This window comes from Typha angustifolia, chromosome 8, assembly GCF_048772165.1.
Source record: "Typha angustifolia cultivar Huaian chromosome 8, ASM4877216v1, whole genome shotgun sequence".
Classification (NCBI taxonomy): Eukaryota; Viridiplantae; Streptophyta; class Magnoliopsida; order Poales; family Typhaceae; genus Typha; species Typha angustifolia.
In genome coordinates, this window is record NC_133246.1 from 220233 (window position 1) to 239702 (window position 19470).

Consider the following 19470-nt stretch of genomic DNA (forward strand, 5'->3'; position numbering starts at 1 on the left):
CACAAACGACCCATCTAACCAAGAAACACGCATGCTAACTGAACACATGATATATTTATCGCACGCCAAGCACAAAGTTTAATACAGTAAACAGCAAATAATCAAGAGATTCTACAAGCAAATCACACAGGATTTATTGGCAAAGGATGTCTTCCGTTACACAAAAAAATCTTAACTTACGTAGGTACAGCAATGACCTTTATAACTACAGCTATGAGATGAAATCTTGGCCATCAATGCGAAAACAAGCTTAAGGATTGCATTTCGCTGATAAATACAAAAAAAAGGATCTGGATAATTATGGTTTCACAATCCTGCAGGTTCTCCAGGATGGCCAGACCGTGTATTCAGAAGGGGTTGAAGAGCTTTGACTACGATGCTCATATTTGGTCGGAAATCAGCTTCATATTGCACACACAATGCAGCCACAGCAGCAAGCTGTTTCCATTTAAACAAAAAAGACAATGTCAGATAACCTAGAAAAGTAACATTCCAAAGACTGTGGATTGACAAAGTTCTAATAAGCAGCTAGTGCGTGAAAAGTAACATTCCAAACATTCCAGCCATCATCCAACCTTGATCGTGCAAATTGACATGATTAGAAATAAGGACAGAACTAGTAGACCGTGGTATATAGAGAAATCACCCTCTTGTTACTAGAAGATTGCAGACCAGGGAAATTTCCATATTTACGAAAATAATAGTTGTGTTATCCCCACTTTTATTTTGTTTCATGATAGGATATGGATCCCTAGCAATAAAATTTTCAGATAGCATAAAATTAAGCAAAGCAGGTTTTAAGATTGACGAAAATATGACAAAGTTACACCAACTACCTTGGCAACAGCCTTGGGAGGATATTCTCCTCCCAGCCTCGAGTCAACACATTGTCTGACCTTGTCTTCACTTAGTCTCGGTGTTGCCTGCATGTTTTTAATATGGCTATTAGTCAAGCATAACATCATAATTGTATCTCTTTCCAAAACAATGAAGTTTCAAAAATGATGCAAAGCTCTTTTGGCTGCATAAAAGCTGCCTAATCATGTCGTACGAGAACAAATTGAAGGCAAAATTACCCATGTGACAAGGCTTTGCTGCCCTCTTGGTAATGTGTGATCCACAGGTTTCCTTCCAGTCAAGAGCTCCAGAAGAACAACACCAAAACTGTACACATCACTCTTAGAACTAAGCTGTCCAGTCATTGCATACCTGCCAATCCATTCAAGATAAATTGAATCAAAATCGCCTCCAATTGAGATTGAAGATGGTGCCTTTTATAGAGTTACAAGCATATGAACAAATGCTCGTTTGAGCTAATCTCAAGTGTAAACTACTGGGCTTACTGGAACTTACTCAGGTGCATGATATCCAAAGGTTCCAAGAACTCGAGTAGAGTGAAGACGAGCCGCCATGTCAGGAGCTTGATTTGATAAATCAAAGTCTGCTATCTTTGCTACATCATCGTCAAAGAGTAGAACATTGCTGGACTTGATGTCACGATGAATAATGTGAGGTTGTGCTTTTTCATGTAGATATTCAAGTCCTTTTGCTGCTCCGACAGCTATCTTTACTCGTTGTGCCCATGATAGAACAGGACCAGGTTGTGCACCTTTAACACCTTTACGCCCTGTAGAAGAAAAATAAACAATGTAATTGAAAAGTTGTAATTAGCTAGCTGGAAAATAGGGATCTCACATGGCAACTTAGCTGCAACCATAATTCTGATAGAATACAATGAGTAATTCTTAAAAAGGCAAGAGTCAAACTAAATATATTTAAAATATTCTAGATTATCTTCTCTAGGTCGGAGGGATAACCCACACCTTTCAAACCATAGGAAGGTACTGTCACATTTTTTGCAACTGGAATTTTCTCGAACTTCTAGATTGAATTTTACTAGTAAGTGGTAACCATTTGCAGATACTTTTGAGGAATCTGGAGAATAAAAGATGAGTTCCATCGGTAAACTGCCAAATTTCTCTAGCGCACAAGGAATAGGAGTGCATTTTTCAGTTCCGTAAGCAAATAAAGAAAGATAAAAACTATTCACTAACAGGGAAATCTGAAAGCAGTCTTTCTTTCTTTAAGCTGCTAACTGAGTTGGCTAATACAACATATGGTTGGTTTCTCACTATTAGTCAACACACAGCATGCCAAGATAGTACATGGTGATAGCCTAACAAATTTAAAGATCCTGAAAGTAGGAATTTTCAAAGCTTGATATGTCCTAAAGATGCACATCATAGTGAACTGAAAAAAACAATTCAGAAAGACAAAATTAATGTAATACATCAGACACAGAAAAGGTTGGTGCAGGCAGGCAAACATGAGAATGACATATGATCTTCTCTTTTTTCTTCCCTTTTCTAATGCACTATTGTATAAAACAGAACAAAAAGTACAGTAATGAAATATAAATTAAATAGCTTTGCCGTACTAATGGAATATATACAGATTCACAGTTCATGACCATAAAAGTATCATGTTATTGCTAGCAAACTGCAATATTGAAACTTGTGAGGTATCTAATTCACCAAGCATAAATTGATAATTTTAAGAATGATAGTTTCATACCATGAAGAATATCATGAAGAGACCCCATGGTAGCAAACTCATAAGCAAGGATGCGAAGATTTCCTTCAACACAATAACCAACCAACTCCACAACATTTTCATGTTTCAGCCTTGATACCATAGACACCTGTAAATCCTTTATAAGAAACACGAAATCATGCTAGATGCAAATGCAAACAACAAGAATCATCAACAAACCTGTGCCAAAAATTCTTGGTCTGGCTGTTTGCTTGCATCTAATTTCTTAACGGCTGCACTTCTACCATTTCTCAGAACACCAAAATACACCCTACCAAATGAGCCCTCGCCAATTAATGCTTCATCCCCAAAACCTTTTGTAACTTCCCTTATTTCATCTACAGTGATAGGTGGAACTGCGATAGGTTGTGGTTTCACAGATTGAGCACCCTTTGGGGTTGGATCCGAGGCACGATAAGCTCCATCGCTCTCTGTTCAATGATTCTCAACCATCAGATTTCACAGCGAAGTACAAACATGATAAATTTAACAAGCAAATATGACAGTATAGTGATGCAGAATTAATCTTTTCTTAAAAGTAAAGGCTAGAAGTCTATAATCATGTGAAAACATATTACTTGCTGCATGGTTTCCCATGTAAGGACCTCCATGATTAGGTGCTTGTTGGGTATCATCCTCCCCACAGCATGCGAAGCACGACATGTTCTCTTTTAAAGCAGCTCCTGGGAAACAAACAATTGATCAGTTAAGGGAAAGAGCTGAAGAAAACTAATGATAACGCAGATGATTACATGCAAAAAGAGTTGTTTAGATCAAACCTTTCAACTCAAAAAATACAATCAGCACACCTCTAGTTGAAGATGCAACTAATCATCTTAATGGCAATTTTTCATAATCCATCTATCTATATACAGAGCATAAGCACATGAGACAAACAGACAGAGTGCTGAATTTGCCTAAATATAGAGATTTAAATGCTCCTTTCTTTCAATAATGAAGATTAAGTAAATGGCACATACTCTTATGCACTGCAGAAGGTCATATTTGAGAAGCAAAGGTTACCCAGAAATTTAAAAAGAATAGTTGCTATTAGGATACACTTCTTATCTCCCAATGACCCGATCATCCATAAATGCACAAGGCAATCACCAATTCAGAGCCTATAGTCAGAGATTTCCATCTATTCTAATATCAGGATGCAAATTTGATTAGTCATCTAATGTACTAATTTAACTGCAAACCTCTCTCTTTCGGGCACATTGCTTGTGGCATTTATCTTCTCCACAAGAATATCTTTACTGTTCAATTGTCTGATCACACATTATATGTTATATGTCATATTACTCCCAACACATTTTTCTCTTCTGTTGTGGAGATGCAGTAATGACACAAGGTCCTCAATTATAAGGTTAAACATCACAAATCAGATGTTGCTCTTTGTTGCATAGGTATGTAGAATTATTCCAAAGTAGAAATGTCAATCCTAACTTGCAAGTAGCCTGCAGACTTACAGATATCAAATTATACGTAGGTCCATAAACTTAACCAGTATCTCGTCGAGGAAACATAATGATAGAGTAGCTAAAACGTATAAGCTAGTCGCACTCAAATCACCAAGATACAACTCCAATCAGATAACTAAAATAAGATCTTATCTGGTCACAACAATTTAGCACCAATGTGTTTTTACGAATCAAATTCACCACCGATCACTTTCAATAACATAGTAAACATAAAAACTGATCATACTCCACAAAATATTGTTGATCAACGTGCTCCGTTATAAAATATGATATAGGAATATAGGGGTAGGCTGGCAGCTACCAAAATCCTAATTTTTCATTCTACAAAACAACTCATGACAGCAAAGATCATAAAACAATTCGACACCATATCTATCTTTCTCCATGGTCTAATTATTTCTACTAGTTAAATCCAAGCCGTCAAGCTCTATCAGTAGAAGGGCAGTAGAAATCAGCAGCAAGAGTAGTAACACCCAAAAAAACCAATAGCTCCGCACCACTTTACTAGACGAATCGAAAGGAAATAGCTTCAAAATTCCAAGATCAGTGAAGCAAAGCCACAGAATCACATCTCAAGTGAACAACATTGACAGCAAAGAAGAGATCGATAGAGATCACAGAATTTCACCGAGAAAAAGGAACGAAATTTCACCTAAAATCAAATCTTCGATGACTCAAACTCCCAGAAGAAGATCGATACCGCCCTTCGATCCGGCAGCGGAGATCTAAATCCGGCGACGGCACGGAGTATAGCAAAGGAGGCCCAAGATAATGGCCTCCGAGAGAGAGAGAGAGTAGAGTAGAAGACGGATGCTTGTCTGGATTGCATTTGGAAATGTCTCAGCCGTAGTGCTATATAGGTGAGATTACCGCCCAGTTTGGTTAGAGATATAAGTTACGAAATCTTATTACGTAGAAGCGTTACCTCAATTGCGGAGGTAACCTTACCTCAAGTTTTTAACCAAACTAGATTTATTTTAATTGTTTTTACTAAAATATATTCTAACTTAAATTTATTATTAAATATAATATAATTCACTGTAATAGAAACGTTGAATTTATCATTAGATAATTTTTTTTACCTTAACGCTAAATTAGAAAATTTATATACATAGCATGCTGAACTGTAAATTAAATTTTATTTAATAATAAATTAAAATAATAAACTATTTCGATAAAAGAAAAATTGAAACTTAGTTTGGTCAAAAATTAGAACTAGTTTGGTCAAAAAACTCACCTTACCTCCTTCCCAAAACTTTGACCCTAATCGCCGACTGGAGCACGTGGCATGGCTGTCACGGAAGTTGGATGGCTTTCCTAGCTGGCGGAATTGCATGAATAGTATACTTTTTCTCCGAATCTGAAATGACTGTTTTGCCCCTGAGCAAACTATAGTTTCACTAAGGACCCAATAATTTCCTACCAAACAAATAGCCCTCAATATTTTCATTAGGTTTCAAACCGGTTACATTGAGGGGCATATTTGAGAATAACTTTCATAAGCTTGTATTTCGAGTGTAGTGGAGCTGTGGAGAAGATATCAGTGCCCATATAATAAATCAAATTTCCTTTTTCTCTTTGTTCTTTTATGGTCTCCTCCGAGGGTGGAAAGATACCTTTAAAGCCTGTTAAGCGGCCGTGTCATCCGACTTGAGATATTTTGCCGCTATAAGAAGAGAGAGAGAATTAAAACAGAGAAAAAAGATGAGTGATATCCAGAATGAAACCGTTATTATTGTCTAATTTCTCCATGTGGTTGATGGTATTTAACTTTGATGAATAATATTTGATCTTATTTCGTATTGATTTTAGTAACAACCGTGAGAATTTACTGATGAATCTACTTCGTTTTCACTTTTTTATTCGTATTTAATTTCGTTATACTCCATCTTTAATGTTTTGCTTTTTCTAACCATCTGTTATAACTTGTGCGTTCCTGCTGATCGATGATCACCACAAAGACCAACCTTCTTTTATTTATTTATAAGACCAAGTTGCTTTTTTCAGTACAAATTGAGACCGACTTGCTGATACAGGAGGATCTTTACAGTTCATATTAAATTACTACACTAAATAAGCCGGTCAAAGGAATAATACAACTTCTGCAGCTCCTCGGAAAGCGAACAGCCTAGGCAGAGGATCCTCTGCATCCTCGATATATAGAATTTGGAATTTAGGACGCTGTTGCCTAGTACTCAGGCCTATTTAATCCTTGTACCCGGCCCGGTTCAGTATATTAGTTAGAGTTTGGTGAAATCTAAATGTGTTTATATCTGTATCTAAAAAAACTTAAAAGACTTTTTGTCATCTCCTATCTAATCTTTGGACTCTCAAATGATATAAAATAAAATAAAATATATGTATGTAACCAAGAAACCCAGCCAATTCTGTGCACACAAAAAGAACATAGGATTAATGGCGAGCCAAGCCCACTTAGCATTTCAATCCAATCATGTGGACCTAAGTTGAAGTGAAATAGTTAGGCTAAAACCATTTGGGTTGGGCCGGACCATAATAATCATGTTAGAATTAGACTTATTTATTACGGTAATCTTTCTGAATTAATTATAGATGGCCAAGGCAGCAATTGCGGAAGGAAAAAAAAATAAAGAAATAAATATTAGTAATTATAGCCTTTTCCAATCCCATTCATATTCTTGGAAACAACTAAAAAACAATACAACCTGGAATGCTTTAAATATCTCTTCTTTATAGTATACTCTAGTCATTAAAAGGGCTTTTGAGCACAACTATTGGAATTAGCATCTCATTCAAAATAGATATATACACACATTATTATATCCTTTCGATATATCTGAATAGATGCTCTTATTCTTTATTACAAGTTGCAAGCGCTACATTGGTTTATTTCCACTTAACAATCAAATTTTAGTAACGGAGACAACATTAACAATTGAAACACACAGTATACCGATCTAACTTAGTAGGAGTTCACAACCCAACACTTCTCCCTGATCTCCCCCTGGTTTCCAGTGAGCACGTCAATAGATCCCATCTTCACCATCGCGTCTGCAAACTTTGCACCCCAAGTACCCCGAGACCGAGAATAGAACTCCACCAGACCTCCCGTCCATGGATTCCCATGCAACGTTTGATCCGAAAACAACACTCCTCTATTATCCAACAAGTTGTTATAGTACTGGTTATCCAAACTCGTCGGCGTGACCCCGTCGAGCTCCACCGTCGTCAAGTCGTCATTGTTCGCCGTCCAAGGCGGGCATCTAGCCTTCAAGTAGGCAGCGAAAGAGGGACTCAACGACGGATCCTGCACTTGGGTTGCACTAAAATTGTACAGCCTTTGAGTGAAGGACGAGCAGTGCGAGCGACCGATGGAGTGCGCACCGGCTAGAGTAACCATGTCGATAGGATTTAGTCCTTTTTTTGCAAAGTTATCGACGAGCTTATCGACGGTAAAAGTCGGCAAGGGGAGGTTGTTAATGACTTCGGATTCGATGGAGATCCTACCGTCGCGCCGGCCTGAGGGCACGTGGTAGTCGATGCCGCCGGCTAAGTAAGCGCCATCGCGGGCCGCGAAGGCGAGGATGTCGGCGCACGAGACCGTGGATGGGCACTGGGCTTCCAGTGCTGCCTTCGCTGCGTCGATGACCTCGAAGCCTCTTAAGCTCGGCTTGTTTACTACCGACTCCTTCTCCGAGGAGCTCCCGGGCATTGAGTTCAAAAGTACCGAGGCATCACAACCCTATATTATTTATTTATATATTCATTAGATTACTAGTTAAGAAAGTCGAGCGCATAAAAAATCGTGCAAGTAGGGAAATGAAGAGGGATATTAGATTAATTACCCTAACGAAGCAGTCGTGGAAGTGCATCCTGATGACTCCGGCGGCGAGACCCCGGTCTCGAGCCACGGCTTGGCTCATGGTTTGGCGCACGATGGACTCCGCTGATGGACACGTGCTTCTATAGAATCCAACCTCCAAGGAAGCCGAGGCGATCTCCAGTACTGCTACTAACAAGATTAAGCGAGAGTAGAAGCTCTGCAGTACCTGAACTTTGAAACCCATCTCTGGCCTTTTCTGTGTTGCTAGAGCTCTTCAAACTTAATTTGTTTAGAGAGATAGAGACGATGGAGAAGAACTGGGATCTTGGCTGCCTACTTATATGTGTTGGTCACTACTCACTAGTTGACAAATCAACTAGTGGACCACTTCCTCTCCCATGGTTAATTGCGTCAGCGTAGCTAGTAAGCGTGTTGTTGGCATATATGGGTTAAACAATTAGCAATTAAAGATCCATGCATGTAAATTTGGTAGCCCTCTTTATCTGAGTTATCTCTAGGTAAGTGGACAATATCTACTCTGACAGAATCGACGACAAGACTTGGTCTGCTTACGTGATCGACAGCAAAAGAATTGCTTTTCGTTTGATTATATCGTTCGGAGTGTCATGAACACAGAAAAATCAAAGCAATTTGTTAGGAGAGTCATGAAGCAGCTTTTTATATATATATAAGTTAATTTCTCTGAAGTCTTAGAGTACAGTTCACAGCTATGACTAATCTCTGAACAGTTCAGATATAATGCATGGTTCTGCTTCGTTGATTGTTAAGCGAAATGTAAGAAGTAAACGTTGACCTATAAATCTGACCAATTCAATTACCTGGATAGAAAAAAAAAGGGAGTCAGAGAAATTAATTATTGTTTTGTAAATTTCCAATTGGGTGAAAAGCAGCGGAAGCAATCAATCACCCAAGTAAACTAGCGAATAGTAATAGACAAATACAATCCAATTTGGAAAATATATCTCAAAATACGATGCTAATGATAGAAAAATAGCAAACAAATACTCTAATCATGAAATATGAGCATTTACTGTAAGTAATCACAAAGAATAAAAAGAGATAGGGATAAGATTTACACGGTTCAACGATATGTCTATATCTTTGGGCAATGCAAAACTTCAATTCACAAATTAAATCCAAGTACAAATAGTATTTTCAACTCCAATCTCCTTCGATATAATGATGATTATATCTCTCATATCAATACTAAAAAAATTTCCCAATAAAGATACTAGATATAGAGAACTTCTAATCATCTAAAATAATTACAATTAAAAATATTAAATCTATGCAAATGACAAAGAAGAGAGAAACATACGAGATTTATGTGATTTTGCGATATGCCTATATTCATGGGCAATGCAAATTCTTAATCTACTAGTAAATATAATATACAAATACACTATTTTCAAACCTCAAATCTAGTAAAGTTACAAATATAAATATTTTCAAGCCTCCAATCCCTTTCAAATACAATAAATAAGTGGTCTCTCAAAAGCCCTCTTCTATTGCTTCAAAACCCTCTCATTTCAATCTTCTCTCTTAACTCTTTGACATCTCATAAGGTATTTATAAGTGTGACTAACAAAAAAAAAAAAAAACTTGGTGGAATGTTCAAACGGCTGTCCAAATATCTCGTTCAAACACACTTAAAAAATCAGCTTGAATTGAGCCAAAAATATCGACACAATGTGCAAAATGCTCTCAAGCCTGAGTGTTTGAATGTCTTTAGGACTCATTTGAATGCTTTTAATATGCAAAGTCTACTCTAATCTAGACGTTTGAACATCCTCAAGGCATGTTCGAACAAATAATTTGATTTAAACCAATCTTTAACGAGTATATGAAATTTGTGGGTTTGTTCATGTGTCAGATCTTTATATTAGTTTGGCTAGATGTTTATTATAAATGAAGTCCTAGCCTATGAGCTTGATCTCGATCAACTCTCACTCCGTTTTTTGGATCGGTCCTTTTCTTACTCTTCTTTTTTGTTTTGATTTTCACAAAATTAAATATCAATATTAATTGACCAAGTATAACTCAATATAGCAAATTAAAAGAGAGACTACTGCATGCACATGCAACCGACTTGCTTAATTATTGTAATACAACTCTTTTAAAATTATTTTATTACCGAATCAAGCATATATCATGCGTTATTGATCGTGGAACAATAATTTAAGTATGGTAGGACAAAGATACAGGCACTTCAATAAAAGCTAGCATAAATCAACTCAAAGTGACAACAATGCAAACATGCATGGATGGGAATTGCATGAAGTAGTAGATCACTCTATCTCTAGTTCACAAAATGACTCATCTTTCTGATCTCACCCTGGACACCGATGAGCACGTCGATGCTACCCATCTTGACCGTCGCTGCTGCAAACTTCGCTGACTATGTCGACGGATTCATTGCATTGACCGCCACCATCGCCGCCGTCTCCCAGCTACGATCAGCAGAGACTGGTCCGACATAAACAAAACCCAATGAACATTCACATTGCTATAGTACAAGTTATCCAACGTAATCGGAATAATTGTATCTTGCATCACGGTAGGATCCACACTTCTACATGTTTGTGGCCACTGGGTCTTCAAGAACGCGGCGAAAGCAGGATCCGTGGATGGATCTTGGGGCGCGGCGGAGTTGAACGCGAAGAGGCGGCTGGAGAAGGGGGAGCAATGCGAGCGGACGAACGAGTGGGCCCCGGAGAGGGTGACCAGCTCGTCGGTGGAGGAGGCTTTTCCCTGCAAACTTTGCTTCGAGTTGGGTGAGGTTTAAGAAGGGAGGCCGGCCATGGCGAAGGCAATGACGCCAGTACAGAGGGACGCTGGCCGGGCAGCGGCGTTCGAGCTTAGCTTTCGCTTCCTCGATAACTTCGAAGTCATGGAGGGTAGGGTTGTTTGCGACCGAGGTCTTCTCCGTTGGGTTGAGTCGAGGAGGAGAACGAATGCATCGTGTAGAGGCAGAATAGCGTTAGCTTATCTATAGACAATCTTACCCTCATTATTTTAAAACTTAGTTAATAGAATACTTTTACCGGTACTATAACCTAGAAAGTAGTAAGAAGTAGTGACTGGAAGAAGGAGAGTTATCATAACGATCGAACCAATCGTGGAAGAACATCCAAATGAGCCGCCGTCGATACCGGATTCTTTAGAATAACTTTGTGCATGACCTTTCTTATGATCCCTAGAGTGGCCTAACTGTGATCACATCTTCTAGATAAGAAGGCCCAACAATTCATTAATAATTAAACAAGCGGCTAAACCAAAAGTGATACAGTAGTCCTTGATAACAAGGCTCAATCCATAGCTATTCTTATTTTTCACTTAAAAAATTTTAAATTTCTTTTAGAAAATAGTCATTCATATATTCACTTGTTTTTGGAAGAGTGATGTACAAATGTGAAGGTAAAGTATAAAAAAGAAGTAAAAATTGAGAGAAATTCTCGTAATTAAATGTCATATAAATTTAAATTAAATGTTCATATTTATTGTAGGTGTGTATATATATATATATATTTATTTATTTTAAGTAATCAATGCATAATTCTAAGTATGCAATAAAATATGTGAATAGTATGAAAGACTAGATAAGTGAAAAATTGAGCTAAAAATATTTAGGCAGAAAATTTTTAATTTAAAATTTAATTTGTGAAATTATATGAGAAGGGCCCACAATTTCTACTACTATTTAGAAACAAAAAGACCCAGCATTAAAATCGATCAAGCTCCACTACTTTGATCCAAGCGAAGTGCTTCGGCTGGTGGTCCGTGGAGCAACACTTGGATTTAGTATAAGGATAAACCAACAAATTAATTAGTTAACCAGTTGGACAATCATATCCACTTACAGTTGAAAAGCTTTATTAATGAAATAGTACATTTACGAACAAAATACAATTATACAAACACTCAACATATCTGCAGCAGAGTCATTTTGTCGAACACCTTTAATTTTGTATTGCAATTCCACTAGTAGTGGTTCACAGCCCTACACGTCTTCCTGATTTCCCCCTGGTCTCCGGTGAGCACCTCAATGCTACCCATCTTCACCATCGCCGCCGCGAACTTCGCCGACCACTCCGACGGAATATCAGCGTTCTCCTCCACCATAGCCGCCGTCTCCGGGCTACTAAGCAGCGCCTCGTCCGAATTAAACAGCACTCTGTGATTTTTTAAATTTTTGTAGTACTGGTTATCCAGCCTATTCGGCGTAACGATGTCTTGATCCACCGTCCGATCGCCTCCGTCTCTTAGGCACTTAAATTTCAAGAATCCAAAGAAGAATGGATCCAAGGTAGGATCCCGAGGGCTGAGGCGTTTGGAGAAGGAGGTGCAGTGCGAGCGGCCGATCGAGTGCGCGCCGGAGAGCGTTACAAGGTCGTCGGTCGACAGCCCTTTGCTCGCGAAGTTAGCCTGGAGCTGGTCGAGGTTGGAGGAGGGAGGGACGAGGTTTCCGAGGACTTCGGAAGCAAGGGAGACTCTGCCGTCGCGACGGCCTGAAGGGACGTCGTAATTGATCCCCCCGAGGAAGTTGGCGGAGTCGCGAGCGGCCAACGCTATGATGTCGGCGCAGGAGACGACGCCCGGGCAGGAGGATTCGACCCGAGCTTTCGCTTCGTCGATCAGTTCGAATGCTTGGACTCGGAGGCTAGGCTTGTTCGCAGGGGACTCCTTCTCCGCCGGTATGCCGTTGACTGATTCAAGGAGGACGGAAGCATCACAGCCCTACAAACAAGCATAACGCAATAAAATCGTTAGATCGAAAACTACTATGTCTCTTTTATCTATCATCTATTGATCACATATGCGCTAAATAACGGCGAATTCATCTGGAAGGTGACAGTGAGAAGAAATTAAGCATATATAAATATATGCATACCCTAACAAAGCAGTCATGGAAGTGCATCCGTATGATCCCAGCACCAATACCGGGATTCGCTGCAACAGCTTTATACACGACATTTCTCACGATGCTCTCGACATCTGGGCACGTGTACTTGTAGAAACCAACTTGCAACGCTGGCCATGCTGATGAGAAGGGAAGGATGGCTTGCAATGCTATGATGAAGACTAAGCTGGGAAGTGGAAGTACTCTTGTTTTCCCCATCGATCTTTTGCCTCTTTACTAGTTTCAAGGTATATAGAAATAAAGAAGTAAGAGAAGCAAGAGTAGCTGAAATGATGGAGAGGAGCTATTCATGTGGATAAGTATTTATAGACTACAAATTTAGTGCATGCTTCAATCAGGCTTTGCTACGTCAAAACGCGCATTTCAGCTTGCGAAATAGAAAGACTAAAAAAGAAAGAGAAAAAATAAAAAAAATGGTCCAATGCCATAACTACTCCGCGGAGGCGCGGACTAAATCAAAGGTCCATTGTATGTGGCACATGATATACAAGTTTCTACGGAAATCGAACGATGTTAATCTGTAATGCTATGAAGTTTTCAAACCTGAACTCGTCAATCTGCTAGTGTTCGTCTGAATTATCGCCAGCTAGACTAACATTAATTTTAATTGACGGTCACGTTGGATATATATTAATTTTATTTTTCATACCTTCTAATTCCTCGACTCCTCGTTTACCTTTTCTCTCTGATATCATTAAAGATCTCTATTTGAATTTGCCTCTTACACTTTTTTGTGGTTGATATAATATTAAATTGTTTATAAGTCGCTAAACTATTATCATATGCAAGCTAAGTAGCTAAGAAAGCTTCCAGAAAGTTACAACAATTATTTTTAAAACTATTTTAGCGCTGACCTATGCGTCATGCGTTATTGTTTTAGTGATCGTGAAATAATAATTGAATAGCAACAGGAAGATTTTATTGTGGTAAACAAAGATACAAGCTCTTCAACAATGCATAAAATAACTCACAGTGACACCTACAAAAACATGCGTGCATGCATGGGAAATGCACGAGGTAGCTGATCACTTGATCACTCCAGCTCTAGTCGATGCTGCCCAACTTAATCTGCGCCGCGGCGAGCTTGGGAAATCAAGCCTTCGGATACATGGAGTTGCCCTCAGGTGTCATCGATATCGATGCGCACTACTCAGCAGTCACCATATCCAGATCATTAATAATCTATACAAAAATTTGCATTCTCTACGCTATCTGTTTGTGCCGGCCAAAGCTCAGTTAGCATATAGCTTTCCCCTCTAAAAGAGGGCTCTTTCTTCTCGCCGTTGGTGAGGACTTTCCCCTCCCATCCCCTAGAGTCTTCTCCTCCCATCTTTTCATTCCCCCTCTCTTCTTTCTCTCCTCTCTACACACACACTCTCTCTCTCATGTTTTTTTCTCCCTTATTGACGCCCTTTCATTGCTATGCTCTTCATTGCTGATTTCCCCCGCTACAACTTTGTCGTATTCTCTGTATGTTGCTACTATCGCTGCCCGCCGTCGCACCAACATCGCTGCTCTTTTTCATTTTGTTTCTCGTGTAGCCAAGGGTTTTGTCGGGTTCCCCTTCCCTAGGACACTCTCGTTACCTCGAGGGGGTGGTGGGTGCTTGCCTCCACCGAGTCTTCTTCGACCAGTGGAGGTGACTCTCCCTCCCCATCGTGGCTTTCTTCGTGCCGCCTGTCCTAGCACCTGGTCGAAGCTCAGCCTTGGGTTTGTCCTTGGCTCGAGCTTGGGCCATGGCCGCAAGCATGGTGGTGTGCTGGGATTTTGGGCTCGACTTGTCTTGTCTTGGGTTAGGCTGGTGTGGAATCTTAATATCTTCTTTTCATATGCTTCTCCCTTCGCATTGGTAGGTTAATGACCCCATGTTCGCTGCTGCCCACAAGCCCCCGACAACCGCCTCCGCTGTTGGATTGATGGAATTCGTAAGCTGACTTGAAGCGTTCTGCTCCTGAAAATTTGCCAGAGAGTTCTTCACTTTGTTTCATTGTTGTGTCCTCGATGTTTTATTTTTTAATATAATATTGTCTACTGTAGGTAAAGAGGCATAATTCTATCCCCCATCAACCCTTATATCAAATGGCTATGTTATAACCTTTTATGCGTTAATGAATTGCTTCAGCCTTCGGGCTTTATAAGAAAAGGATAATTAGAGTTAGAGAAGAAGCTCCCGTTCAGATTTGGGCAATCACTATAGCCTTCAAGAATGCAGCGAAAGCTAGGTCGACGGATGGATCCTGCGGAGTGGCGGAGTTATGGCTAAGAGGCGCCTCGAGAAGAAGGACGAGCAGTGAAATATGAGAAACTCATTCCTACTTAGAAGTGTTTTTAATCTTGATCCATTAATACTTGGAAGAGCCCAACATCAAAAGTGATGAATTAATATTTGACCCGCTCCTTTTGAATTAAAGTAATTGAAAGGGCCGAGAATTTAAATCGATCAAGCTTGACTACTTCTCATCCCAGCAGAGTTGCTTCGGCGGTATTATATATAAGTCTATACTTTTTAAGGGTATTTTTTTTTCTATTAAACTATTAAGACTTAATTTGACAAGTAATTGAGTGGCATATATACAAGTAAGCGTATACTTAAAAGTGTATATATACCCGTATCAACTTTAGAAAGTATGATTTCTTTTAAGGGTATAACATGCAAAAATAGAAAAACCCATATTTATATAAGGATAAACCAACAAATTAATTAATTAACCAGTTGGACAATCATATCCACTTACAGTTGAAAAGCTTTATTAATGAAATAGTACATTTACGAACAAAATACAATTATACAAACACTCAACATATCTGCAGCAGAGTCATTTTGTCGAACACCATTAATTTTGTATTGCAATTCCACTAGTAGTGGTCCACAGCCCTACACGTCTTCCTGATCTCCCCCTGGTCTCCGGTGAGCACCTCAATGCTGCCCATCTTCACCATCGCCGCCGCGAATTTCGCCGACCACACCGACGGCATATGAGCGTTCCCATCCACCATAGCCGCCGTCTCCGGGCAACTAAGCAGCGCCTCGTCCGAATTAAACAGCACTCTGTGATTTTTTAAAGAACAAAGGATTAATGGCGAACCAAGCCCACTAAGCATTTCAATCCAATCATCTGGACCTAAGTCGAAATGAAATAGTTAGACTAAAACCATTTGGGTTGGGACGGCCCATAATAATCATATTAGAATTAGACTTATTTATTACTGTAATTTTTCTGAATTAATTATAGATGGCCAAGGCAGCAATTGCGGAAGGAAAAAAATAAAGAAATAAATATTAGTAATTATAGCCTTTTCCAACCCCATTCATATTCTTGGAAACAACTAAAAAACAATACAACCTGGAATGCTTTAAATATCTCTTCTTTATAGTATACTCTAGTCATTAAAAGGGCTTTTGAGCACAACTATTGGAATTAGCATCTCATTCAAAATAGATATATACACACATTATTATATCCTTTCGATATATCTGAATAGATGCTCTTATTCTTTATTACAAGTTGCAAGCGCTACATTGGTTTATTTCCACTTAACAATCAAATTTTAGTAACGGAGACAACATTAACAATTGAAACACACAGTATACCGATCTAACTTAGTAGGAGTTCACAACCCAACACTTCTCCCTGATCTCCCCCTGGTTTCCAGTGAGCACGTCAATAGATCCCATCTTCACCATCGCGTCTGCAAACTTTGCACCCCAAGTACCCCGAGACCGAGAATAGAACTCCACCAGACCTCCCGTCCATGGATTCCCATGCAACGTTTGATCCGAAAACAACACTCCTCTATTATCCAACAAGTTGTTATAGTACTGGTTATCCAAACTCGTCGGCGTGACCCCGTCGAGCTCCACCGTCGTCAAGTCGTCGTTGTTCGCCGTCCAAGGCGGGCATCTAGCCTTCAAGTAGGCAGCGAAAGAGGGACTCAACGACGGATCCTGCACTTGGGTTGCACTAAAATTGTACAGCCTTTGAGTGAAGGACGAGCAGTGCGAGCGACCGATGGAGTGCGCACCGGCTAGAGTAACCATGTCGATAGGATTTAGTCCTTTTTTTGCAAAGTTATCGACGAGCTTATCGACGGTAAAAGTCGGCAAGGGGAGGTTGTTAATGACTTCGGATTCGATGGAGATCCTACCGTCGCGCCGGCCTGAGGGCACGTGGTAGTCGATGCCGCCGGCTAAGTAAGCGCCATCGCGGGCCGCGAAGGCGAGGATGTCGGCGCACGAGACCGTGGATGGGCACTGGGCTTCCAGTGCTGCCTTCGCTGCGTCGATGACCTCGAAGCCTCTTAAGCTCGGCTTGTTTACTACCGACTCCTTCTCCGAGGAGCTCCCGGGCATTGAGTTCAAAAGTACCGAGGCATCACAACCCTATATTATTTATTTATATATTCATTAGATTACTAGTTAAGAAAGTCGAGCGCATAAAAAATCGTGCAAGTAGGGAAATGAAGAGGGATATTAGATTAATTACCCTAACGAAGCAGTCGTGGAAGTGCATCCTGATGACTCCGGCGGCGAGACCCCGGTCTCGAGCCACGGCTTGGCTCATGGTTTGGCGCACGATGGACTCCGCTGATGGACACGTGCTTCTATAGAATCCAACCTCCAAGGAAGCCGAGGCGATCTCCAGTACTGCTACTAACAAGATTAAGCGAGAGTAGAAGCTCTGCAGTACCTGAACTTTGAAACCCATCTCTGGCCTTTTCTGTGTTGCTAGAGCTCTTCGAACTTAATTTGTTTAGAGAGATAGAGACGATGGAGAAGAACTGGGATCTTGGCTGCCTACTTATATGTGTTGGTCACTACTCACTAGTTGACAAATCAACTAGTGGACCACTTCCTCTCCCATGGTTAATTGCGTCAGCGTAGCTAGTAAGCGTGTTGTTGGCATATATGGGTTAAACAATTAGCAATTAAAGATCCATGCATGTAAATTTGGTAGCCCTCTTTATCTGAGTTATCTCTAGGTAAGTGGACAATATCTACTCTGACAGAATCGACGACAAGACTTGGTCTGCTTACGTGATCGACAGCAAAAGAATTGCTTTTCGTTTGATTATATCGTTCGGAGTGTCATGAACACAGAAAAATCAAAGCAATTTGTTAGGAGAGTCATGAAGCAGCTTTTTATATATATATAAGTTAATTTCTCTGAAGTCTTAGAGTACAGTTCACAGCTATGACTAATCTCTGAACAGTTCAGATATAATGCATGGTTCTGCTTCGTTGATTGTTAAGCGAAATGGAAGAAGTAAACGTTGACCTATAAATCTGACCAATTCAATTACCTGGATAGAAAAAAAAAGGGAGTCAGAGAAATTAATTATTGTTTTGTAAATTTCCAATTGGGTGAAAAGCAGCGGAAGCAATCAATCACCCAAGTAAACTAGCGAATAGTAATAGACAAATACAATCCAATTTGGAAAATATATCTCAAAATACGATGCTAATGATAGAAAAATAGCAAACAAATACTCTAATCATGAAATATGAGCATTTACTGTAAGTAATCACAAAGAATAAAAAGAGATAGGGATAAGATTTACACGGTTCAACGATATGTCTATATCTTTGGGCGATGCAAAACTTCAATTCACAAATTAAATCCAAGTACAAATAGTATTTTCAACTCCAATCTCCTTCGAAATAATGATGATTATATCTCTCATATCAATACTAAAAAAAATTTCCCAATAAAGATACTAGATATAGAGAACTTCTAATCATCTAAAATAATTACAATTAAAAATATTAAATCTATCCAAATGACAAAGAAGAGAGAAACAGATGAGATTTATGTGATTTTGCGATATGCCTATATTCATGGGCAATGCAAATTCTTAATCTACTAGTAAATATAATATACAAATACACTATTTTCAAACCTCAAATCTAGTAAAGTTACAAATATAAATATTTTCAAGCCTCCAATCCCTCTCAAATACAATAAATAAGTGGTCTCTCAAAAGCCCTCTTCTATTGCTTCAAAACCCTCTCATTTCAATCTTCTCTCTTAACTCTTTGACATCTCGTAAGGTATTTATAAGTGTGACTTACAAAAAAAAAAAACTTGGTGGAATGTTCGAACGGCTATCCAAATATCTCGTTCAAACACACTTAAAAAATCAGCTTGAATTGAGCCAAAAATATCCACACAATGTGCAAAATGCTCTCGAGCGTGAGTGTTTGAATGTCTTCAGGACTCGTTTGAATGCTTTTAATATGCAAAGTCTACTCTAATCTAGACGTTTGAACATCCTCAAGGCATGTTCGAACAAATAATTTGATTTAAACCAATCTTTAACAAGTATATGAAATTTGTGGGTTTGTTCATGTGTCAGATCTTTATATTAGTTTGGCTAGATGTTTATTATAAATGAAGTCCTAGCCTATGAGCTTGATCTCGATCAACTCTCACTCCGTTTTTTGGATCGGTCCTTTTCTTCCTCTTCTTTTTTGTTTTTATTTTGAGAAAATTAATATCAATATTAATTGACCAAGTATAATTCAATATAGCAAATTAAAAGAGAGACTACTGCATGCACATTCTCTCTCATGTTTTCTTCTCCCTTATTGACGCCCTTTCACTGCTATGCTCTTCATTGCTGATTACCCCCGCTACAACTTTGTCATATTC

At 39.2% G+C, this 19470-nt stretch overlaps 4 protein-coding genes across 4 annotated transcripts; all 4 read right to left on the reverse strand.

The window, feature by feature from the left end:
• Positions 1-109: 109 nt before the first annotated feature.
• On the reverse strand, positions 110-4899 carry LOC140765795 (pto-interacting protein 1-like). The gene is made up of 8 exons (XM_073105028.1): positions 4729-4899; positions 3171-3275; positions 2773-3023; positions 2575-2701; positions 1354-1627; positions 1077-1209; positions 837-923; positions 110-438 (listed from the first exon to the last, which is right to left on the reverse strand). The coding sequence occupies exons 2-8, from the start codon at positions 3253-3255 to the stop codon at positions 307-309; spliced, it is 1089 nt and encodes a 362-aa protein (XP_072961129.1). The 5' UTR covers positions 3256-3275; positions 4729-4899; the 3' UTR covers positions 110-306.
• Positions 4900-6801: 1902 nt separating this feature from the next.
• Positions 6802-8158, reverse strand: LOC140765557 (peroxidase 5-like). The gene is made up of 2 exons (XM_073104703.1): positions 7901-8158; positions 6802-7797 (listed from the first exon to the last, which is right to left on the reverse strand). The coding sequence occupies exons 1-2, from the start codon at positions 8120-8122 to the stop codon at positions 7018-7020; spliced, it is 1002 nt and encodes a 333-aa protein (XP_072960804.1). The 5' UTR covers positions 8123-8158; the 3' UTR covers positions 6802-7017.
• Positions 8159-11750: 3592 nt separating this feature from the next.
• LOC140765261 (peroxidase 2-like) lies at positions 11751-13083 on the reverse strand. The gene is made up of 2 exons (XM_073104242.1): positions 12791-13083; positions 11751-12636 (listed from the first exon to the last, which is right to left on the reverse strand). Exons 1-2 carry the CDS (start codon positions 13016-13018, stop codon positions 11881-11883), a joined length of 984 nt encoding a protein of 327 aa, XP_072960343.1. The 5' UTR covers positions 13019-13083; the 3' UTR covers positions 11751-11880.
• Positions 13084-16292: 3209 nt separating this feature from the next.
• On the reverse strand, positions 16293-17562 carry LOC140765481 (peroxidase 5-like). The gene is made up of 2 exons (XM_073104593.1): positions 17305-17562; positions 16293-17201 (listed from the first exon to the last, which is right to left on the reverse strand). The coding sequence occupies exons 1-2, from the start codon at positions 17524-17526 to the stop codon at positions 16422-16424; spliced, it is 1002 nt and encodes a 333-aa protein (XP_072960694.1). The 5' UTR covers positions 17527-17562; the 3' UTR covers positions 16293-16421.
• Positions 17563-19470: the final 1908 nt, after the last annotated feature.